The 24,372-nt window shown below is 60.1% G+C and overlaps 1 protein-coding gene across 3 annotated transcripts in view; it reads left to right on the forward strand.

Annotated features, from left to right (window-relative positions):
- IQSEC1 (IQ motif and Sec7 domain ArfGEF 1) overlaps positions 1-24,372 on the forward strand; it is a 297,408-nt gene that overhangs the window by 118,133 nt on the left and 154,903 nt on the right. Inside the window, exon 1 of one of the 3 annotated variants that reach the window (XM_051852620.3) lies at positions 13,997-14,366. The exons of the other annotated variants lie outside the window; for them this stretch is intronic. Coding sequence (XP_051708580.1) covers positions 14,344-14,366 — 23 coding nt within the window. The 5' untranslated portion in view covers positions 13,997-14,343. Of the gene's footprint in view, positions 1-13,996; positions 14,367-24,372 lie in introns of those variants that run through there. 3 annotated transcript variants of the gene reach the window in all.

Genomic DNA, 24,372 nt, shown 5'->3' on the forward strand with positions numbered 1-24,372 from the left:
AATGCTTGCAGGGTTTGAATGACTGGCGAGCTGTGGGTCCCCCTGGGAATCTTACAGCCCTGCCCTCTCTTTTCTGCCTCTCTCCTAAGCAGCTGGCTCAGCGCATTTATGGGGGGCCCTCCCCGGATTGGCCCGCAGGCCCCGCCCCTCCGGCCCCTCCTTTCCGCCTGCAGCTGCGGCCCCTCCCGCTCCCCTGCCAATCAGACCCCATTGTCCCGCGCATCTGGCGCGTTCTGAAGCCTCCGCAGGAGGACGTCCCCGCTGCTTTCTGCAGTGCCACTTCCGAAAGGGCTGGTGATTGCGTCCTCAGCGTCCCCCGCGGGCCTACCCGGAGCCCTGGAGTGGCGGAAAAAGCCCCAGATGGCTGGGGAAGGGGCGGGGGGAGTGGCAGCGATTACTGCGAGCAGGAAGCTGCTGGCCGAGGGGGTGCTGCCGAGGCATATTACGTGGGTGCGCTTCGTGAAGAGCCTCTGCCCCATCTGCCCGCCCCCAGGCCGCCATCGCCCGATGCCAGCCTCCCTCTCCCCCCCCCCACCCCACGGCTGGTTAGGACTTCGCTGGTGCCGCCCTGCCCCAGCGCTGCTCCAGGAAGTCCCAGTGGGCCTGAGAATTGCATTGCTCACCAGCTCCCTGGGGACTGGCCACGCCCCCATAGAACCACCCAGGGGGCTTCTGGAAGATCCGGGGTCACTCTGCGCTGGGCTCACAGGGAGGAAGCCAGAGAGCACTGGGGCCAGGGGCAGCCCGGGCCGGGAAGGCGGCGGCTCCTTGCATTCCTTCACTTGGAAAGTGTCTTTCTGAGCTCCATGGCCAAGCCACGGGAGGGAGGGTTCATCCGGCCTCTCCTGGATTAAGCTATGGAAAGCCTGCTTGCACCTCTGCCGTGCTGTTCAAGGCCTGGTGCATTCCTTGCCTCCACCGTGAAGCCTTCTTGGATCTCCCAGCCAACAGTGCCTTTTCCACCACAGGGCTCCCGCAGCCCCGGCGCCTCCGCCTCGTGGCTGTGGGTGTCACCTGCCATGGGTGTGTCAGGGAGAACCCTGGGTTCCTGTGATGGAAGACGAAGCCAGGGTGGGCATTTGGGGCAGCAGTGTAGATCTTGCCTGGGGTGCCGGCTTCAGGTCCTGGCTTTGCCTCTGGGCTCCCTGCCAGTGCATCTTAGGGGGCAGCAAGGAGATAACAGCCCAAGTCCTGGGGTCCCTGCCACCGTGTGACAGTCCTGAGTGCAGCTCCAGGCTCCTGACGCCGGCCCGGCCCAGTCCTGCTATGGGGGCATCTGGGCTGTGAACCAGTCGATGAGATCTCTCTCCCTCTCTCTGCCTCTCCAGCAAAGTGGAAATGATTAAATAAAAATTGTAAATTGCTTAAACCAGAAGGGGTTAAGTGCCCGTGAAGCCTGCATGCCTTGGGGTGCAGCTGGGTCCAGCTCTAAGCTGACGTCACAGTTCTCGCCGCCTCCAGGCCCCTCCCTTCTGTTGCCCTCTGTGTCCTTGTTCCCTGGCAGCCTTGCTCTTCTGGGGACAAAACAGGAGCTCCAGCCTCTCACACGGTTACTCTTCTTCAGGTCTTGTCTGGTAGATCCTGCGAAAGTCCCAGGGCTGACTCTCATTGGCCTGCTTCTGATCACATGTCCATCCTTGAGCCAATCACTGAAGACAAAGGGACTTGATGCTCTGATTGGCCAGGCTGGGTCACATGCCCATCCCTGGACCTGGAGAGCGCTGGGAAGCGGGAAGGGAGACACAGTGGAGCAGCAGGGCCCAAGAGTGGGGAGGGGGTTTGCAGCATAAGACAGTGGATCCGGCCATGACTGCCCCAGTAGTCAGCAGGCTTGGGGCTGAGTTTGCCCTCAGCTGTAGCCTTGTGTACCTCCCCGCAGCCCTTGTCCAGGGCTCGCCGATCACCCCCATGCTGGGTGGAGTCGCAGGACATGGTGGAGTAGCACTGCAGGACTTCTTCCCAGTGGTGTCCTCAGAGCCTTGAGGAAGCAGCCGGGCCCTCCCAGCAGCCACACCCCTGCCCTGAGCCACCGGGAGCCCTTGCTCTCTCAGCCAGGAGCCAGCTTCCAAAGGCTGCCTGGGGGAGGAGGGAGTGCCAACAGCGCCACCTGGAGGGGCTGCAGGGATGTGCGCCCCGCGGCAGGCAGGGGGCATCCAGGGCTGGGCGCCTGGGGTGAGGGCTGAGCGCCAGGGCTCCGGCCGCTGCTGTGTGTTCCCTCTCCCTGAGTTTGCTTGTGCTGCTCTGTGTCTCTCTTGCCTCCCCAGCTAGACTTACAGGGCTCAGGCAGTGCAGTGGGCTCCGGCAGGACCTGGGCGCCTCCGCTGAGAGGGATTTAGAACCTGAGCGGGGTACCATGATAGACTCAGTGCCCAGGTAGGGAGGCAGTGGGGGTGTGATTTGGTGTGAGCGTGGGGCCACCTTTACCTGAGACTGAAGTAATGCAGGCTTGGGGGGCTGGGGTGTGGGCATGGGCGTGTGCCTGGTGCTGGTGAGGGGGCTCTCCGAGCAGGTGCATCTAACTGCAGAACCCACTGATGGGCGGAGTCGGCCATGGGAAGGGGGAGGGTGCTCCCGGTGAGTGCATGGCCTGGGGCTTGAGTTCCAAGGTCTTCCTGATTTCCAGGCTGCCAGTGTGCCTGGGGCAGTGCAGGACAGGGCCAGCGCTGGGCAGAGAGTTCTGAGAGGTGGGCGGGGGGAGCGGCTGGTGTGCTGTGCACCAGGGGCCAGGGAAGGGGGTTCTTGTGGAATGTGAGGAGGCAGATAGAATTGAGGATGTTAGAGCCAGGGCAGGGCACGGTGGCCATGGCATGGAGGACATCATGGGCTTGCGGGCAGTCCCAGAAAGCAGGCAGGTCCATTGGCTCTCTTGGAGACCGGGGCCCAGGGCTCTGGGGTTGGCAGACAGCCCTTCCCAAGACATTGTAGCAGCTGAGTGCTGCCCTCTGCTGGAATCCCTGAGCATGACACCTGGTGAGGCTAGGCTGCTCCAAGAACTGCTTGGAGGGAGATTTGCGGTCCTTAGAGAGGCAGGGGTTCCCCGGGGTCTTCTCCTGCCCCCGCTAGACCCTTGCTTGCTGGATTAGTGTGAGGGATGGGGATCTGTCTATCTGCCTTTTAAGGTGGTCAGTCTGTACAGCACAGAGGACTCTTATCACAGCATGAGTCGCATGGGACTTGCTCCAGGTCTCAGCCCCCACTCTGTGCTGCAGGACTGCCCACTGGGCCTCCAGGCACTGACCAGCTCCCCGATGGCTTCTCAGCTCCCGTCCTGCCAGGTCGGGACCCACCCACGCTGTCCCAGGCCCGCCCAGCTCCCACGGGGTCTGGACAGTCTAGACCTCCAGGAACGTTCCTGCAGGCCCCTACAAAGCACCAGGCTTGGCGTGTGCACCCCTGCGACTTGTCTCTGGCAGAGCTGGCGATGGCCGGGCACAGGAATGGCCAGGGAGGGCAGAGGGACCAGTGGCCAAGCCAGAGCCCACCCAGCAGGCACCGGGGCTTCTCTGGGCATCGTGGGTCCCACTCTGGGCTTCCAGAACCTGCCACGCCTCTTCTGCAGTGAGGAGCACATTTTCAGGGAGGAAGGGAGAGGAGAGAGGGAGAAAGCCAGGCAGGCTCAGTGGAGGAGGCGGACCACGTACAGCTGTCCGTTGATTTCCAAGGAGATACAAAATCCTTGGATGCCTAGCGCTCTTAGGTTAAGTGACATAGTGTTTGTATACAATGTAGGTAGATCTGCCCTACACATACGGCATCAGTGCTACGTAAATAATCGTTATATTATGCTGTTTAAGGAATTACAGTGTGAGAGCAAGTCTGTGCACATCGGTCCAGGTACAATTTTTTGCTTGAGGGTCCCCAGCCAAGCGTCCGGAGGACTCCAGGGCATGGGGGTTCTGAGTCCGAGTTCTCGATCAAGGTCAGAGATCAGAGGGTGTGAGGTCACCTCTGTGTGCCCCACCCACTGCCCTGTGCCTGGAAAGTGCAGAAGCCGCCGGTTGTGCTGAGGGAGAAGGGGGCTTGGCAGAGGGGTGGGCCCAGCCCGAAGCCCTCCTGTGCCAAGACCCACTCCTGCTGAGCCTGCCTCCCTGCAGCATGAGGCTTCGTGGGCGTGTCCTGCCGAGGGCCTGCGGCCAGTGGAGAGGCCTGGGCTCGCTGCGGGGAACAAGTGATGGGGACAGTGCTCTCTGCTGGGACATCCTGAGTGGCAAGCAGAGAGGTGGGGCTGGAAACGGACCATGGGCCTGGGCTTGTGGAGGGCGCCCAGAGCCCCACAGAGGTCTGGCAGACCACCAGTGAGGGCAGAGGAGAGAAGGGGCACAGGGCAGAGATGGGGGGTGCGGTGCGCCAGGGATGGGGAGGAACCTGAGGGTGGTCTTGTTGCCTGCCGAATCCCAGCACCCAGTGGGTGCTCGTATCATAGGTGTCGGCCAGGTGCTCCGCGTCCTGCACGTCCCAGCTGTGGCCGCTGTTGTCATTGGCTCCTTGCTCACCACCCACTGGTCTGGGGGCTGCTGGGCAAAGCCCTGGGGGACACACAGGGAGCCTGGGGAGGGACAGACAGCAAGCTCATGCTGCCCCCAGTGTGGCCAGTAACACTGCAGACTGGGGCAGAACAGGAAGAGGGCGGGGACAAGCTGGCCATGTTGCGGGGAGGGACGTGGTCTCTCTCCGCCGCTTGAATAAAAATCTTTTTCAATGAGATATGTTTATAGCCAGTGATCCTGGTTCTCCATTTTGGATAGTGAAGGTTCCTCTTTAGAATGCATTTGGGTAGGAGCCGGAGCTGTGGCACAGCAGGTAACGCCATCACCTGCTGTGCCGCTGGTTCAAGTCCTGGCCGCTCCACTTCCAATCCAGCTCCCTGCTATCGGTCCTGGGAAAAGCAGCAAAAGATGGCCCAAGTGTTTGGGCCCCTGCACCCATGTGGGAGACCCAGTTGCAGCTTTGGGCTCCCAGCCTCAGCCTGGCCCAGCCCCAGCCATTGTGGCCGTTTTAGCAGTGAACCAGCGGATGGAACATCTGTCTCTCCTTCTCTCTTTGTAACTCTTTCAAATAAATGAAGACATACAACTTTATTAAAATGTAAACTGCATTTAAGTAAACAAACTATCAGTTAAAGAAAAACAGCTTGGGGGGTGGTGCAGCATCCAGGCACGTGGCAGTCATTGCGGCTTGGAGGTCTGGGGTTGGCGTGTGGTTGCAGGAGTCGTGGACCCATGTTGCAGATCGGGAGACTGAGGCCGAGGGAGGTGAGGGGCTTGCTTCCAGGCCGCCTGCCCGCCCCAGGGCTTTCCGCGCCATGCGCCCTTTTTTCTCCCGGGAGGCACCGGCGTGCTCTGCAAGCGATGCTCTTGCCGCTTGGGCTCCTCTTGGCCAGGAAACCTGGGTGCTCCGTGGAACATCCGGGGAACTCCCCAGATGCAGCTTTGCATCTGGTCCGTTAACCGTGGGGCGCTCACACACCTCTGCTCAGTGCTCTGCCGGCATAGTCAGCCATGCCGGTGAGACGCCGGGAAGAATGTTTGTCTCCAGTGCCATTTCCCCCAGCCCGCGCAGGGGGAGGCGTGTGAAAATCATTAGAAGTGGCAGAGTGGACCTGCGTTCCCATGGAACCAGCAGGGGGTATGTGGCTTGAGGTCATTCATTCATTCAGTTGGTAAACTTTTATTAGCACCTACTGTGTGCCCTGGGGGTTGCTGGGATGACCGGCACAGGACCAGACTTTGCCTTGAGATAGATGTTGCGAAGAGGACGAAGTAGGTTGTGACTTCAGATGCTCCAGGTGGAATAACGTGGTGGGGGCGGGCGGAGAGTAGCTGGGAGGCCGCGCCGGCGAGGTGTGCCACGCAGGGGACCTCGGAGTGGAGACCTGGAGCATGAGCCGTACAGAGTTCGGCTGTGGCTGGAACTGTGAGGAGGCGGGAGGAAGAGCAGGTCCAGGGAGGGTTGCAGCGTGTGCAAAGGCCCTGGGCCCGAAGGAGCTGGGGAGTGAGAGGCACTGAGTGGCACGAGCCTTGGGATGGGGGGGGCAGTTTAGGGGGGAGGAAGAGGGGGGGGAGGAGGCCTGTGGGGTGGCCAGGCCTTGTCATGGGGATGCTGAGAGCCCAGAGCTGCACAGAGGAGGGCCCCTGCCTCTTACCTCCAGGACTGGAGCCCCAGCCGGGCAGTGCTCAGCATGGGACCCTATAGGGAACCCCCCCACCCCAGGTGCCCGGCTGGGTGAGCGCTGAGCTCGACACACAGCCCTTGTCAGGGCCCTGGTCTCCACCTTCCTCCCCAGCACTGTACTGATGTGACCACAGAAGGCGGCTGTATGTCCACCAGGGGGAGGGGACAGAAGCAGAGCTGGGGTGACGCTGCTGCCTGTGCCCAGTGGTGCGCGGGGCTGGTGGTAGTCCTGGTGCTGCTGAGACCATCTGGCTGTCACAGCTTACCCACGAGAGCTTTTGGAGATTTGCGTAAGTTCACACGGTAGGAGGTGGCAGAGCTGGGGTCCCACACTCCAGAGACCACAGGCTAGACCAAGGCTAGAGCCCCCGTACAATGCTGAGGCCCTGTTTCCTTCAGAGTCAGAGCTGCACCATGGAGTTGTACAGTGCACAACCTGCCCCACCTACCCTGACCAGCAGCCCTGCTCTCGTCCACCTCACTGTACTGACCCCTGGGGATGTTGGTCATCTCTGTCAAGGACTTGGAGCCCTCAGTCTCCCTGGTGTGCTGTGGGCATTCATTCTCTACCCACAATACCTCTGGGAGGGGCAGGGATCAGAGTCGGAGCTCAGACAGGAAACCCAGGCTCAAGGGCAGCAAGCGGCTGCCTGCGATGGCTGAGCCAGGGCTGTGGGAGCAGAGGGGCCAGCTCACCCTGCACCCCATGCCATTGCCCTTACCTGAGGGTTCCTGCCGCAGACACAGTTACGTGGCCAACAGGAGCCCGAATGTGTTACATAGAAAATTCCAGAAACAAGTAATGCATAAGTTCTAAATTCCGCAGCGTGAGTAGTATGATGAAATCTTTTTTTCTGGATTTTAAAAAAATCTGCTTATTTAGTTGAAAGGCAGAGTGATGGGGAGAGACGTAGAGACAGAGAGACCTTCCGTCTGCTGCTTGACTCCTCAGATGGCCACAGTGGCTGGGGCTGGGGCTGGGCTGGGTTAGGTGGGAGCCAGGAGCCTGGAACTCCATCAGGTCTCCCCTGTGCATGGCAGGGGCCCAAGCACTTGGCCGTGATCTACTGCCTTCCCAGGTGTGTTCACAGGGAGCTGATTTGGAAGTGGAGCAGCCACAAGCCTTATTTCATTTATTTGAAAGGCAGAGTGACAGAATGGGAGATACACACAGAGAGAGAGAGAGAGAGAAACAGAGAGACAGAGAGACAGAGAGAATCTTCCATGTGCTGGTTCACTCCCCAAATGGCCACAAGCGCTGGGCTGGGCCATGCTGAAGCCAGGAGCCCGGGCCTGCCATTGGCACTCCCACGTGGGTGCAGGGGCCCAAGCAGTTGGGTCGTCTTCCGCTGCTCTTCTAGGCACATTAGCAGGGAGCTGGATCCAAAGCTGAGCAGCTGGGGCCCGAACCAGCACTCATGTGGGATGCTGGTGCTGCAGGCCGCAGCTTAACCCACTGCACTACAACGCTGGCCCCTGTTCTGTGTGTATCATTAGCTGTTGTTGTTAATCTCCTATTGTGTTAAGTTTTGTTGTAGGTTCCTCTCGAGAGGAAAAGCATGGTGTGTATAGGGTTTGGTCTATCCCTGGGTTGAGGTATGTGCTGGGGTGTTGGAGGTGTTCCCGTTGGATAAGGGAAGGACTGTGGAGTATTCCCTCAACCTTGTAAATATTAGTAGGCACCTGTATTAGACTTTTGGTTCCAAGTGGCAGAAAGTCCCTTTCGGCTGGCTTGAATGAAGTGGGGCCAGCAGTTGGCATAGCCTTCCGGCTACAGGTGTGGCTGGCTCCAGCCCCCCCCCCCCGCCCCGCCATGACACAGGAATCCATCTCTCTCTGGCTGTCGGCTTGGCTTCCCCCATGTGGGTTCCCTACCCGAGCAGCCTCTCTTCCTCTGTCCTCCATGGAAGGCACTGGCTTGTATCCCTCCCGTTGGAACTTAAGTTGGGAGATTCTCTCCCACTAACTCCAGCAAGTGTCTGGACCTGCCTGCCGTGTAGCCCCGTTGGAGTCCCGTGCCTGTTCCTGGCTGCATCTGAGCCCCAGGGACTGAGCCAGGAGGAGGTGGCAGCTGAATGGGGGGGGGGGTCCTCGCTGTGCACCTAGGGCTTGAGTCACACTTGCTCCTTCCTCCAGGCAGGTGGTGGGGCCTTTTCTCTCCTGCGTGCCCCAGCGAGCATTTGCTAGTGTTGTGTGGCTGAGGGAGTAGACGGAGGAGAATCAGGGCTGCTTGGTGAGGACCTGGGCATGGCCCCAGGGTCCAGAGACCAGGGTGGGGAGGGAGGGCACATGCCCCGGTCCCTCACCTCCACACAGCCCAGCACTGGGCCGTTGGGCTGCCGGGAAGTCGTTCAGAATGGGCCCCTGCTCTCACTTCAGCCTCCCAGCCGTGGGAGGGAGGCCACGGGCCCTGCCGTCCACTCCTGTTAACTTCCCAGGCTCACAGCCTGGCTCCAAGACGCTCAGAGAGGTGGGTGTTTGGTGCAGTGGTGGAGATGCCACTCGCGGTCCTCACAACACCTGTCGGTGCATGTCTGTGTTTGAGTCCTGATTCCAGCTTCCTACCAACGCACGCTTGGCCCAGCCCTGGCTGTTACAGGCGTTTGGGGAGTGAAGACTATGTCTCCACCTTCAAGTAAATAAATTAATGAAAAAAACCCCACTCACTAACAGCTACAGCATCGCCAGCCCTTCTGCAGCCCTTGACCATGCCAGGCCCTGATCTGTGTTGACCCATTCCGTCCCCACCTGGAGGCGCCCTACAGCCACGGTGACAGGTGACAGGTGACAGGGCTGAGCTCCTGGTGTTGACCAGCAGGTGCACCGCTGGCTGGGAGGCGCAGGGTTTAAGGGGAGGGGGATGTCTAGCACCTGTTGGCTGAGGGCAGGGAGACCCCGTCCTGGGACTCTGTCACTCTCCTGGGCCATCGGGTCTGGTTTCGTGTCTGTGGCTTCCGCATCCTCCCCTGGCGTGTGGGGCACCCATGGCCTCTAGACAGCCAGCACTGGTTCGTGTTCACACCCTGGTGTGTCTCACAGGGCCTCCTGCAGGAGCCTCGAAGGGCAGGGGCTGTTCTGTTCTCTCCCTCGGAGGAGGCAGCAGGTGGCCTCTGTCCTGCCCCCTCCTTCCTACCGGGGTGGCTAGTGCAGCCTGAGCTGCTGGAGGGGGCAGGGCCCCAGCAGCTCTGTGGACCAGGGCCGCCCTTGGCACACTCAGCAGCAAGCAGGGCCAGGTGCCAGCTCTGGTGGCTTGCAGATCCTGTGGGCGTGGCGGGGCAGCAGCCCTCCGGGGTCAGGGCCAAGTCAGCTGGACACAGCTGTGATGCTTGGTGTCACTGACAGAGGGGTGTACGCCAAGCTTCCAGAAGCCAGACGCATTTCCAAACATGATTGCCTGCCACCTGCAGGTGAGGTGGGGTTGGGCCAAGAGGCTGGGAGGGCTACACTAGGCCTTCCAGGGCCCTCCTGGTGCCTGGAGCCCAAGTCCATGCATGCGATTTGGAAACTCGGCGTGTTAGATCCTGTGGTGTGGAGGTGCCATGCTTCTTTCTTCTGAGTATGCTGTTGAGTGGGCAGTGTCGCTGTGAAATGACATGTGATGTGCTGTCACGTTTAAAAAGGTGCACATGGGCCCATGTGGTTTCTGGATCTCTCCCTCTCCCTCTCCCTCTCCCTCTCTGCCAGAGAGCAGCATAGGAAATGTTCCCTTGGGAGTGAATTCATGGTGGGGGGTGGTAGAGGAGATGGAAGCATGGGAGGAGTTGGGAGGGGTGGAGCCTAAGCAGTGGGGGGCGGGGCTTCCAGCCAGATCATCTGATTCTGGTTCTCCCAGTGGGTGGTGGGGCACCACCAGCGTGGATGATGTTCATCCGAATGCCTCTTGAGATATTTGAAAGCTGCTGCTGCTGCTGCTGCTTCTTTTTTTTTTTTTTTTTTTTTTTTTTTTTTTTTTTTGACAGGCAGAGTGGACAGTGAGAGGGAGAGACAGAGAGAAAGGTCTTCCTTTGCCGTTGGTTCACCCCTGTTTATAACATGATGCCATATTCCAGGGTCCCTGTGATACTCTATATATTCCATGGGCATCTTAGGGAGGGTCCTCAAGAAGTTCATGACGAATGCATGTGATGAAAACAGAGTGTGTGGATTTCTGCATTTAAATAGCAAGAGAAGCTTAACTTTTACTTCTCTCCCACAAATGTTATGAAGACCGCCTCCTCTATGCAGATAAATGCGCAGAGAAAGCGGAAGGATGTGCCCCAAACGCATGACGGCAGCTCCGCCTGCAGAAGTGGAGAGAGGGTAAGACCGAGGGGAGTGCTGACGAGCGCTGTGTTTAAGGACAGTAGGTGCTCATGTTATTGGTGCAGTTCACATTTTGTTTCTCTAAAATGGAAAGCTTCAGCCGAAGGAAAACCAAACGCACGGTTTGTGGGTCTGGGAGTTGAGGACTCGGAATGCTGATGGCTCTGAAGTTCCACAGTCGGAATTGCCCATGGACATGAATGGGGGTGGAGGAGGGGCGACCTCCCGTTCCCCATTCCCTGCCTCCATGAAGCTACTTAATCCTGGAGCTCCGAGACCACCTGGCCTGGAAGAGTCAGACCTTGCAGATCTGTTGACTGCGCGTTCCGAGCCTCACTGGCCTCCCTCCTCCCAGATGCTGTTCTGCTTCTCGCACTTGAGGGACAGATGGCCGCAGGTGGCAGGAGGGACGCTTGGCATGAATGCGCCTGTCATGGAATTTTCCGTGCCGGGGAGCAGTGTCCTGGATGGGAAGTGTCTCTGGACTGGTGCCTGGGGGGACGCCTTCTCCTCCCGATCCACAGCGATAAGGCAGGGCTCGGGTGAACTGGTGGGATTTCCTGAAGCCGGAGCGGCTGTCAGAATGCTGGGTTCCTGCTGTGCCCTGGGGCTGGCTGACTCCCCGCCTGCGCCTTGGGCATCTGGTTACAGCTGAAGTCAGGAGAGTTGAGGATTCTGTCCAAAGTCCAGCAACACCAGTTCCTGAATGTGTGACTTAGAGGAGTCTCAGGGCCTCAGGCTTCCTACCTGGAAAGTGGGACTGATGACTCCCACCCTCAGATGACAGCTCTGAGGCCTGGGGGTCATGCACCTGCAATGTGGGCGTGCCCCTGGGCGGGGCCTCTCTCTGACCTCTGCCACTTACCGGAGGGGTGAAGCTGTGGATTCTCAGCTCAGGGACAAGGTTAGAATCTCAGGTCCATGGTGTGTGGAGTGTCGCTGTGCCTGACCTGACCTAGTGCTGGTCGCTGAAGGTCAGAAATGACAACAGTCCAGGTATATTGGTGACCACTGCCCGAGTAGCAACGTGAGCAGCAGGGGATCCAAGCCTACAACCTTGACGTGCATGTCTGAGAACCAGGGTCTCTGCCATTTGCCCTGTTGGTTTTTTTTTTTTTTTAAGATTATTTGAAAGTCAGAGTTACAGAGGAGGAGCGAGAGACAGAGAGAGAGAGAGAGAGAGAGAGAGAGAGAGAGAGATCTTGACTGTTCATTCCGCAGATGACTGCAATGGTTAGGGCTGGGATGATCTGAAGCTAGGTGCCAGGAGCTTCTTCTGGGTCTCCCACATGGGTGGCAGGGGCCCAAGTACCTCGGCCATCCGCCACTGCTTTCCCAGGACATCAGCAGGGAGCTGGGTCAGAAGTGGAGCAGCTGGGACTCGAACCGGTGGCCATGTGGGATGCTGGCACTGCACCTGGTGGCTTTCCCTGCTATGCCACAGCGCTGGCCCTGTACTTGCCCCTTTTGATGAATGGTTTGTTATTTCCCACTTGGGGCATGTTAAGTTTCTGAGGAGGCAGTATCAAAAAAGGAGCCAACGTGCAGATGATGTCACGGGCCCCCGTGAAGGCGAGGAGTGGCCTCCGCCCTCGTTCCCTGCGGCGTGCTGTGGTTTCCCTCTCTCTGACGTGCAAGTGTCCAAAGTAAGGCTGCTTTGAGGCAGTGGAGGGGGCCTCGTGGGAACCCAGGCTTGGGGCCGCACGGTGTGGGCTGGAGGTGGCTCGGCAGTTGTGGGCGAGCGGGAGCGGCGGTGATTATACCTGCTCTGGGTGTTCAGCGACATCGTAAGGCAATCAGACCTGAAGCCGAGGGAGCCCTCCCGTGGCTGTGCCTGTGTTTTGATGTTGGTACTGAAGCCTGGTGGGACTTCACGAGGGGAGAGGCGGGGCCTACAGATGTGTGAGTGACTCACGCGACAGCGCTCTTTCCAGGGAGGGCCCATGCTGCAGGAAGATTGGTTTGGGAGGGTGAGTCAGGAGGCCCCGTGCTGTCACCTCTGACCCTGCCCTGTAGGGACTCCTCGTCCCTCCTCTGCCGCTTCTGCTGTGTGGCTTCCGGCAGGGGGCTCACCCTCTCTGAACTGCATGTCCTCTGCTGGAGGCAGCGTCATTCTCTCTCTAAACTCAGTGGGTCTGAGAGTGGGCGGGGACAGCAAGGAGGGGCCTGGCCCTGGGAACTGCCCAGCAGGGGGCCTCTTTTGCTCATTCACTCATTCTCTCTTGTTCCACCCCACAAGGCAGCTTTGCACGAAGGTCTGGAGCCAGAGTGGCTGTCGCATGTGCTGCTGTGCCACTTGGGAAACCTCCGACTCCACTTCCTTTCCCTCTCCGTAGAGCGGGGTGATCACATTGTGGGGCGACATCAAGATTCGAATGCGAGAGCCGAGATTTTGTGGGTATACGTGCACCTGTGGGATGGGTCTGGGCTTCCCGATTTAGAAGATGAAACACTGATCAGATGAGCATCCGGTAACAGGGGTGAGACCCCTGTGGGAGAGCGGTGACCTTGGGAGGAGAGGACAAGCAGGATTTTCTCACCTCTGCCTCTCCGTGGCTCACCCCCTGCCACCATGCTGGTGTGGAGTTCCTCAAGACCCCAGATTTATTTCTGCCCCAGGGCCTTGACACAAGCTTTCTGCCCCAAAAGCTCCTCCCCTCTGTCTTCCAGTATGCAGGCCTCCGCCCACCTGTGCTCTTTTGGAGGGGCTGTCCAGGCCTCACCCTGTAAGGTCGATGCATTCCCTGCCTCCTTTCCCTCCCTCCATTTTCCCTCCACTTCTATCTATTTATTTATTTATTTATTTCTACTGGGCCCTTATCCATGCAAAATCACACATTGGCTTGTGTGTTTATTTCCTGGCTCCCCCTTCAAAGGTAAACATGATGAAGGCAGAGACCTGGCCTGCCTTATTCATCGCTGGCTGTGTTTCCAGTCCCATAACAGCACCTGGTGCATGGGAGGGAGGCACGGAATCCTCAGCTCATCCGGGAATGCTCCCTGGCCCACTCCAATGCCTTTTGGGGCATGACTGACACAAGCCACAGCTGCCATAGCTCGGGCTGTGTGGCCGCCGTGAGTGGTTAACCCCTGGAGCCCGGTGCCATCGCTGTTGTGATCCCATTTTACAGTCGCCTCATCAAGACTCGCAGGAGAGAAGCGGCTTGCCAAGGGCTCAGGGCCCGCAGGTGACAGAGCCAGTCCTGGAATCCAGGAGGTGAGCCCGCCCTGGGCTCCCCGTTGCCAAGGGGCAGGGAAGTCACCCTGGAAAGCGCCAGCCGCACACGCATTTTAGCAACAGATTTCCAGGTTTCCAGCACCACCGGTGACTTTGCAGCAGCGGTGACGGTGCGTGCGGCCCCGGGTAGCCGCGCCTGATGCTGCGGTTGCCATGGCGACGAGCGCCTCGGCGATTGGTCCAGCGCGGCCGCACTACGTTGCTCCTCGGGCGTTGCGGGGTGGGGGAAGCTCCGGCGCGCCGCCCCTCCTCCGGATGCTGCAAAAGCGAGCCGGGAGCAGACTCCCCCAGCTGCCCCCCGCCCCCCGCCGCCGCACCCCCGCGCTCCGCCACCTGGCCTGTGCGGGAGGGAAGAATCCCGAGGGGCGCCCAGGTAGCAGCGAGGCAGACACCCCCGCGAAGCTTGGAGACCATGGTGACTCGCCTTCCTTGCACGCTCCAGGGCGCCCTGTGAGTCCTGCGTGCCCAGGGCCGCTTTGGAGTCTGCTGCTGCCACCCTCTTCCCGCTAGCACCCCCGGGAATGTGAGTCGCCCCTCGGCTGACTCCTACTCCCCTCCACTTCTCGCCTGAGCGCCCTACCGCTGCCTGCCTACCACTTCCCCGCCGCAGAGGGAGAGAGAAGGGACCCAGGATGGCTTGCCGAAGACGCTACTTGTGAGTAGGTGGCTGCTATATGCCTGGAGCGCCAGGCGACCAGGTGCACAGCAAAGCTTGGAGCTGGAGTGAGGGGCTCGCGGGGGGGAAGGGGCGAACGCTGTGCAGGTGCCTGCGTTGGAGCCGGCCCCTGGAGGGATGCCTGTTTGTCACCTGCAGCCGAGGTGTTGAGGTGTTGGTGTATGTCGGTGATGATGATGAGAAAAAAGGCTTTTAGCAGGTCGCGTGGGCTGTGAGGTTCCAGGACTCTGAGGGTGGCCCCCTCTGCCCTCCCCCTCCCCCTCCCCCCTTCCAGTTTGTAGATGGGCTCCAAGACCCACTGAGGCTGTACTGGCTTTTGGTAGGGGCGCAGCACGCCTGTGTGGGAAGACGCTGCCGTGGCCCGCACGTCCGTGGCTGCCGCTTCAGCCATGCCTGCTGAGAGGTCAGCGGGCAGGTGCAGGGGCAGCCCACCGCCTCCAGCAGGGGGGCCCAGGGGTTCTCTGGGCCGGCAGCAGGGGACCCGTCTGCTGGGCCTCACCAGCGCCAGCGGCAGAAGCTGTGAAGTCTGTGCGGGTGCTGACATCACGGGCTCGGGCGCTCATGGAGATGCTTGTTTGAGCCGGCCTTCCAGGGGCCAGTGGGATGCGAACGCCAGCTTCCCTCACGTCTCCCTGGGGCTCTGCACTGTGCTATTCTGGGGTGAGCAACTTCTGCCCTCCTCCTGGGGATGGGGGCGGGGAGAGCCCCAGCTTCCACCTCCCCCCTCCGAGTGCCAGGGCCTTCTGGGGCGAGCCAGTGCCCCGAGACCTTGAGAGGGTGGCGAGCAGGCCTGCATCTTCTCCGACTGTGCTCAGTCCCCAGGACCAGGAAAGGGAGGCCTGCAGCTTTGGTGGGGGCCCTCTGAGGGGGCACCCCGAGGCCTTGCAGCTCTCTTGAGCCCCCGTATGGCAGCCAGGACCTGTGGCGCCCCTGATGAAGCCGCAGCACCTCCTCCCCTCCCCTGAGGGCGGCCGTGTCGCTGATGCTCGGTGAGCGTGAAGGAAATAAACACGCCGAGCTGCTGCGTCAGCGCCGGAGCAGGAGCCCTCGGCGGCGGTGACAGCGGCCGTGTCTGCCGTCAGCCCCGAGCTCCGGCTCTCTGGATGGCAGGGCCCACAGCTTGGTTCGCCGTGGTGCACACCGGAGCTCTCACTCCCCGTGCCGAGGCCCTGGCTGTGTTTCTGGAAACAAATAGCCCTTTCCCGGCGTGGAGCTTCCACCGCGTCACCAGGAGCAGGTCCTCCTGAGGCCGCTGTCTTGTCCCTGCCACACCTTTGCTGGAGCCTGGGAGCCTGGTGCTGGGCAGTGTCTCAGCTTCCAGGGACTGGTAGACCTGGGGGAGCGGAGGTGTCATTGGGGTGCTGTGTGCCAGACGGTGTGAAGGGCACCCAGCCCAGGGCCTCGCTTCCATTGCCTGCTCATGTCAGCCTCACAACAGCTTTGCCTGGGTTGGCACTGAGCCTCCCATTTTACAGATGGAGAAACTGAGGCTTGGCAGCGTTCCCTGGAACCTTGGCATCCACTCGACAGGGGGTGAGGGGTCTGAGCCTGGACTCTACATTAGAATCACCTGGGCAGCATGGACAATGCACCTGTCCTGGAGTCCTGGCTCGTGGTCAGAGGGAGGCGGAGCCGCAGGTGCTTCTGACGTTGGGCTGTGGTCGCTGTTGTAGGAACACTGCTGTACGCAGAGGCAGCGCGGCCCGAGCCTCTGCCATGGTGATTTGGCCAGGGGCACCGCTGCTACACGGATTCCAGTACCCTTCCCCGAGAGCCTGACTCAGTCTGTTGGTGGGGACGGGGGTGGGGCGGCTGGAAACCTGCATCTGAGCGCGTGGCTCGTGGCAGGACTGCTGAGCCTGCTTGCCTGGGAGAAGGCTGGGCCTATGGGGGCTGTGCTCCCTGGTCCCTTCTCTGTGGGTCTTTCACCCTCTGTCATCTCTCGGGCGCCCCCAGTCCCGACGTCATGGCATCCGGGTCATTCTCCTCCCCCACGCTGCCACCAAGCCTGTTTGTTGGGCAGCTGGAGCAGGAGCCACGCTCATTTTTTTTTTTAAAGATTATTTATTTATTTAGAAATCTTTTACTTAATGAGTACAAATTTCCTAGGTACAACTTATAGGAATGCAGTGACTCTTCTCACCATACCTGCCCTCCTACCCCCACTCCCTCCCCACTTCCTGCTCCCTCTCCCATCCCCAGTCCCCTTCTCCGTTAAGATTCATTTTTATAGAAGAGTTTTGAGACCCTGGAGCAGGCCTTGGTGTGGCTGCCCAGCGGGTACTCGCCAAGCCTGTGTTTGTCACTTTATACCCCACCCCAAGGCCCAGGCCCAGGCCCAGGCGCTCCCTGCACCTGCTGCTCAGCCCTGCTGTTCCCAAGGCTTAACTTCCCCGGAACCTCAAGCACCACAGCATCTTGGCCCCCCAACGAGTGGCCTGACTCGGTTTCACCATTTTCTCATACCTGCTCGCCTTATTCTTTTTCCCTCCAAAGATTTATTTATTTATTGTTTACTAAAAAGGCAGGCATGACGGAGAGACAGGGAGAAACAGACACAGAGATCTTCCATCTGCTGGTTCCCTCCCCAAGTGCCTGCATTAGCAGGGGCTGGGCCAAGCCAAAGCCAGGAGGCAGGAACTCCACCTGGCTCTCCATGTGGGTGGCAGGGACCCAAGTACTTGGGCCCTGATGCGCTGCCTTCCAGGCCCGTTAGCACAAAGCTGGATGGGACATGGATGTGGGACTCGATCCCGGGCACCCCAGTGTGAGATGCAGGCGTCCCGAGCAGTGACTTAACCCCCTGTACCGTCATGCCTGCCCTGGCCTCATTGGTCCTTAACCAGCTGCTGCCAGCTGTGGTATTATCCATCCCATTATACAGAGGAGGAAACTGAGACCCGAGGGGGAGGGGCTCTTTCCTGCTGCTCGGCTGGCAGTGCAGGCCTCCCCACCCCACGTTGGTCCGGGCCAGGCGGCTCCGCCCACCCTGTGCATGGCAAGGCAGGGGTGCTCCTGAACCGAGCGAGAATCCTCCATCCAAAGAGAGAAGAGCATGGGGCCTCCAAGAGGCAGTTCCTTAATCAAACTTGCTAACAACCAAGGTCATTACTCTGCTGACAGCTTAATTAACGGTGTCTTAATGAAAGCCAGTCCCCTCGCCTCGCCCCATGGTCTCTGTCTCTGCCGCGTGTGGGGACGTGCGTAGTAAGCTCTGCCCTCGTGGGCACGCTGTCTCCTGGGCCCCAGTAGAGCCGAGCTGCTCAGTGGAGGCGATGAGCAAGCACTCCCCACCCTCCTATGCCTGCACATTCATTCATTCACTCACTGGCTCATTCATTCATTCACTGCCTGGCCCCCTCCTCTTCCCCCAAGGCTAGGCTCTGTCCACCGAGTCTAAAGCTGCCCATCCACCCTGCCTTTTGCCCGCCCAGCACACCCCGTCTGCACTGTGCTGTGCATCCTGCTTGCTTGTTGCTCAATCCGTCTTTGCCATCAGAATGTCACTGTGTCTGTGCGGGCGGTGGCGCTGGCTGTGTCAGAGCTTCCGCTGTCTCTAGGTGACACTTCCCTAGGGAAGTGCCAGCCTGCGGCACAAGGGCAGCTCCGGAAGTTCATGGAAATAGAGTGTAGGAGGGAAATTCATTTCAGTGTGAAAGAAATTAAGAGTAATTAATTCACCAAAAAGGCAGAGAGTGACAGAGAGAGAAGCCTCTTCTGTCTGCTGGTTCACTCCCCACATGGCTACAACAGCCAGGCCTGGGCCAGGCTGAGGCCAGGAGCCAGGAGCTCCATCCGGGGCTCCCACATGGGTGCCAGGAGCCCCAAGCACTTGGGCCGTCATCGCTGTCTTTCCAGGCGTATCAGCAGGGAGCTGGACCGGAAGCAGAGCAGCCGGGACTTGACCTGGCCCTCAGATGTGGGACGCCGGGGTCACAAGCTGTGGTTCGACCCGCTCTGCCACCATTCCAGCTCTGGTACAAAAGCTTTCTTTTCTTTTTTTAAAGAAAAAGATTTATTTTTTTATTTATTTGAGAGGTAGCGTCACAGAGAGGTAGAGGCAGAGAGGTCTTCCATCTGCTGGTTCACTCCTCAAGTGGCTGCAACAGCTGGAGCTGTGCCAGTCCAAAGCCAGGAGCCAGGAGCTTCTTCTGAGTCTCCGGGTCTCCCACGCAGGTGCAGGGGCCCAAGGCTTGGGCCATCTTTTACTGCTTTCCCAGGCCACAGCAGAGAGCTGCATCGAAGTGGGGCAGCCGGGACTTGAACCAGTGCCCATAGTGGCACTGCAGGCAGCAGCTGTACCTGCTACACCACAGCGCTGGCCCTGCAAAAGCTGTTTGACATCTGTGCAAGGAGGGGGTCCTCAAAAAGTTTATGGATTTCAAATTTTTTTTTGCACTGCAGTCAACTTGTTTAACTTTTTTTTTTTTTCCATTTGAGAGAGAGAGAGCACGTGTGAGCTTCTATCCGGTGGTTTACTTCCCAGATGCCTGCAGTGGCTGGGGTCCAGGCAGAAGGAGGGACCTGGAAACTCAATCCAAGTCTCCCATGTGGGTGGCAGGGATCCAACGACCTGAGCCATCCCTGCTGCCTCCCGGGGTTAACATTGGCAAGGAGCTGCAGCCAGGAGCCAGAGCCGGATACCAAACCAGGAGCTCCGATGTGAGACTCGGGCGTCTTAGTTCTCACCTTCAGTGCCAGGCTAAAGATCTGCCCAATAAACTTTTCTTTTAATTCCATTTTCCATGAACTTTTTGAGATAATCTCAGAAGTGCTCAGGAAATCTGTGTGGATCGTGTGCCCAGCACGCAGGAAGCCGGGTGTGGGGGTGGGGGAACAGAGCCAGGGAGCCATGGACGGGTTCTGAGCAGGGGTGGGGGCCGCAGTTCCATTGCTGGACTGCAGTCTGGGAGCCTGCAGGCCTCTGGGGAGAGAGCTGTGAGTAGTCCAGGTCAGGGCGAAGCACCAAGAAGATGATCCAGACAGGGTGTGCTCCCGGCGCCATCGGCAGACACGTGCAGCAACCGGGGCCTTGCCAGGGAGTCAGGAGGGGAGGGGCACTGGGGGTGTGGAGCTGTCAGGCTGTGTGCCAAGCGTGATGCAGGCATTAGCTCATTTGACCTTCCCACTGACCCTGAGGGGTGGGGCTCTTCTTATCCCGCTACCCAGACCATGCAGCTGAGACCCAGAATAATTTGCTCCAGGCAACACCTAATCGGGGCCCCAGCCAGGACTGGGAACCAGGCAATAGGTCCCAAAGCCCAGCTCTCCCAACTCCATTATACTCAAGGCTTCTGCTGAAAGCAGTCTTGTCTGGCTCAAGTCCAGAGAAGGAGGTCAGAGATGAGGCTGGGGCGTGGGCAGGGTCCAGGGTCTTGAGAGCCAGCAGGGGATTTCTGTGCAGGCGCTGGACCGTGGGGAGCCATGGAAGGGTTCTGAGCAGGGCTGGGGGCCACAGTTCTATTGCTGGACTGCAGAGGGAAGAGGCTGGCCAGGGAACCCTGGTGGAACCCTGGAGAACATAGCCTTTTCCCAAGACCTTGGCAGTGCACAGCATCCTGCAGAACACCGCCTCCCTCTGGGCAGCCGGGGAACTGCAGGCTGGAGGAGGGAGTTGCTGCAGGAGCCCAGGAGTCAGCCTCAGGCCTGCTGTTCACCAGCCCAGTCTGCCGGTCAGGGGCGGGGCCGGCTCTGCTTTCCCCCGTGTCTGGGGGCAGGTGCACAAAAGGTAAAGGAGGAAGGGGAGGTGGAGTGGACCACGTGGTGGGGACCCCACGCCGTCCCCTTGTGTTCTGAGCCGGCCTGTCTGCCGAAGCTCTCAGCCCATCCCCCCCCCAGGAGCTCGCCCCATGGCTTTGCCCTTGGCCTTCTCTGCTGTGGCCTGTTGAGCCTGTGGCTTAAGAGAGCACCATCCCAGAAGGCGGGCCTGAGAGGCGCCCGCTCCCACGAGGTGCAGGGTCCTTGCCCAGTGTCCTCCCTGGGGCGACCTGTGCAAGCTCCAGGGTGACAGAGGGGCACAGAGCCACAGACAAGGAGAGAACCCGAGGCCATCTTCACCCTCAAGCATGTGCAGCGGCCAGTAGCCCTTCCTGTGTGCGAACCCAGCAGTGCTACTGAAGAGGTCGCTGTGGGTGGTGCTCTTGGCCCTGGGCTGCGTAGGGAGCACGCTGCCACATCCATGTGACCTTTGAAGACCTGGGGGGAGGATTAATGGGGGTGGGCTCTTGTTGTCACTCCGAGAGGGTGAGACATGCCAGGACCAGGCCACTAGGTCTCTGCACTCAGCACGTGTTCACTGAGCACCTGCCCAGTGTTTACCTCCGGCCCAGTGCTGGGTGCTGGGAGCAGCAGCTGAGAGAGAGCTGCTTTCCTGGGACACTGCAGGGGAGGTGAAGAAAAGAAGAGGCACAGTGCCCCAAACCGGCAGGGACCAAGAGTTGACCTGGAGGGCCCCTTGCTTAGGAAGTAAGGAAGGCTTCTTGGAGGAGGTGGCCTCTGAGCTGAGATCTGGATGATCAGCAGAAACCAGCCTGGAGAAAGAAAGGGGCTCCGGGTGCCAGGAACAGGAAGTGCAAAGGCCCTGCTAGGTAGGGTAGTGGTGCACAGGGGGGCCGGCGTGGCCGGAGCACAGCGAGCTGGGAGAAGCATGGTGGGGGTGAGCGTAGAGGGCCAGGGGCCAGGGCAGCTTGGGGAGGCCCTGGAGAAAGGGACTTCCGTCCTGCTGGGGGCTGAGCACGTGAAGACGAGCCTGGGGCAGGGAGCCTGCGGAACCTCGTGGGGGTCTCCCGGCCGCAGAGGGGTGTCCCAAGCCTGGGGCCTGCAGACTTAGCGCCCCCGGCCCTCGGCAAGGCCAGGGTCCAGGCCTGCGCCCGCACTGGGTGCTCTGGGGCTGGCTCAGGGAAGCGGACGTTCTGTTGGAACAGCTTTGCTTGTTCCGTGTTTCAGGGGTGGGGAGCCTTTTTTCTGCCAAGGGCCATTTGGATGTTTATAGCGTCATCCGCGGGTCACACAAAGGATCAACTTAGCAATGAGGCCACTGCGGAGTCAGTGAATCTCGGGTCCCGCCTGCAGCCGTGGTGGCTGGGCCAGGCCAGATGCTTTCGCGGGCCTCGTGTGGCCCACGGGCCGGACGTCTCCACCCCTCAGTGCATACCACAGGATCATGTATCAACAACGGCGATTTGCTTAGCACACGCTGCTGGAGCTGGGACGTCCCAGAGCCGACGAGGGTCTTCTCGCCGTGTCACAGCATGGCCGAGGGCGTCCTGCGGCGACATGGGGCCGGCTGCTGGCTCTGGTCTCTCCTCCTCTGCTTACAAGGCTCCTGTGCTACCCAATCACCTGCCAAAGGCCCCGCCTCCATCAGCGTGTGCACTTGGGGGCTCATTTCCAGCACATGCGTTTGGAGGGCACTGTCCTGAGCATGGCATGGTCGTTGCCAGCCATACGGGCGACAGCGCCTGCCGACCACCCCATCCTACCCCTGCCGCCGTCTTCCAACAGAGGACCCCAAGGGGCAGGTGAGGCATTTGGGCCATCACCTGGACTGACCCCTCTGCCTCAGGGCAGGACAAGGCACCCTGGGTCCCCCAGTTGTCAGCAGCCCATCCCCAGGGCCCCTAGGCAGGTGCACTGCCTGCATTTCCTGTCTCTGCAGTGGGGACAGCACTCCGTCCTCCTGGGCTGCTGTGGGGATCAGACGGTCCTTGTCCCTTCTTGGCAACCCTTGCTGCTGCCTCTCAGGGGCGCCCGTGTCCCCAGGGCTTGGAACCCTGCTCCGTGGGGCCCTGCCTGCTACCTTGGCCTCTAAGAGCTGCAGCAAAAGCTCACTGGCAGGTGGTTCCATCCCATTTTGCAAGAGCGTGGCTCGTTCAGGGTCATGGCCAGTGGGGCTGCCTGGCTCCAGACCCTTCCTTCGCCAGCTGTGTGAGGCGCTCTGTGGCGGGGAGCCCAGCCCCGGATGCCTGTGGATGAGACCCGTTTGCTCACAGTCGGCAGCAGCCTTGGAGGCGTTGTTGCCTGTGCCGCCCCCAGGCTGGCTTCTGGACCCGCTGCCGTGCCCTGAATGCCTGCGGATCGGGCAGCCCCTGCCTGTGCGTCCTCGCCGCGCTGCTGGCTCTTGCTCTGTGCTACTCCAACGTGCCACACTTCTCCCCGTAAGCCCCTGCCCCTGGTCTCTGAGGCTGGACTCTCAGCAGATGGAGGACGCTGCACCCCAGCTCTGCCCTGCTTGCTGCGTGACCCTGGGTGGGCCTCTTGCCTTCTCTGGGCCAGAATCATTTGGAACCAGACTGACAGGGTCCACTGTTCCACACAGGGAGTGGGGATGGGGGGAGGGGAGCCAACGGCTGCTAGGCAGGAGCAGTGCCAGCCCCTTAGGGGGTTCCCGGAGCCCAGCTCTTTCTGTCACTTGCAGCCCACGGTGGACATCAGGGCCCCTGCTCTCTGGACCAGGCCTGGTGGGGCTGTCACGGTCAACAGCCAGGTCAGCTCTGCCCACGCAACACTGACAGAATAGACAGGGCCACTGAGGCACCTGCTGAAGCCCCGCAGCTCCAGGCGAGGGCTGGGGAGACAATTAGGGGAGGGGGACCTGGGGCAAGGTAGAGTGGCCCTGTCTGTGAACACGGGAGGGCGAGGCTCTGGTCGCTGGCAGTGGAATCGCTGCAGATTCTATGGAAGGGTCCCGAGAAACCGCCGTGCCATTTCCCACAGCAGCTGAGCTGTTTCACGGCCTCCCACAGTGCATGAGGGCTCCTGTTGCTCCACGACCTCCCCGTCACTTCTTTTCTTATTTTTTTTAAATATGCATGTATTTATTTGAAAGGCAAAGCAACAGAGAGAGAGAGAGAGAGAGAGAGAGAGAGAGAGGAGGTCTTCCATCTACTGGTTCACTCCCCAGATGGCTGCAGCAGCCAGAGCTGGGCCAGGCTGAAGCCAGGAGCCTGGAACTCCATCCTGGTCTCCCACGTGGGTCCCAGGGATCCAAGCTCTTAAGCTGTCCTCCATTGCTTTCCCAGGCACATAAGCAGGGAGCTGGACTGGAAGTGGAGCAGCCAGGGCTGCAAGTGCTATGAGATGCAGGTGTCGCAAGCTGTGGCCTAGCCAGTGCTGTGCCCTGGCACTAGCCCCTGCTCAGTCATCCCAGCGACAGCCGTCCTGTGGTGGGAAGCGGTTTCTCACCGTGCTTTTGAGTTAGCCAGGCGTGCGTGATGACGTGTGCTTAGAACTGATGCTCACGTATTTATTGGGTTTTCACATTGCTTTACCTTACCGGGCGATGACTCATGCACGCGGCGCCGAGCCAGCCGCTGCGCAGTGTGGATTCCGCCCCCTCCCTCCCTGTCCCGAGTCTCGGTTTCTCTGGGTCCTTGGAGGATTTCCGTGCCTTTCTGCACGTGTTTATCATGGAAGCATCTCCGGCAGCGAGGCTGCTGTGGGAAGCCGTCTGTTCTTTCCAGGCTCTGCTGTGTGCGGCTGGGTTTGAACTGGTCAAAGGCTGGTTTGGTGGGGGCAGGAGGTGAGGACCTCTCTCTCTCTCTCTGTCTGTCTCTGGGGGAACCCCTGACTCCCGGCTTGCCCCAGGGCCTCCAGGAGGGCAGGAGAAGGGAGGCTGGCTGGACGAAGGCCCCCACCTGCCTCACCATCATTGCTGTGGCTGCTTCTCCGTCCAGATCTGTTGTGTGGCTGCGTCCCTCAGTGGCACTTAGGCAGTGGCTGAGCCGGCCGCTGGGGTGCAGGAGCGCAGCCCAAAAGGAGGGCGGATGGAGAGAGGAGCAGCCCTGGGGGGCAGGGCAGGCCTCGCTGCCGAGAGCTCCCCGGGCCTGAGGGCTCCAAGATGCTCATGGCCAGCAGATCCCGTGTAGTTCCTGAACCTGGGCCCTCCCTGCTGTTGCCATCTAAGGCACCGAGCGCATCTCCGGGCCTTGGCTATACATTGAGTTTTCCAGGAATGCCACTGCTCTTGCAGTCCAGGGAAGATTGG

The sequence above is a fragment of the Oryctolagus cuniculus genome, chromosome 10 (genome assembly GCF_051225735.1).
Source record: "Oryctolagus cuniculus isolate XC-2025 breed Fujian yellow rabbit chromosome 10, ASM5122573v1, whole genome shotgun sequence".
NCBI classification, from domain to species: Eukaryota; Metazoa; Chordata; class Mammalia; order Lagomorpha; family Leporidae; genus Oryctolagus; species Oryctolagus cuniculus.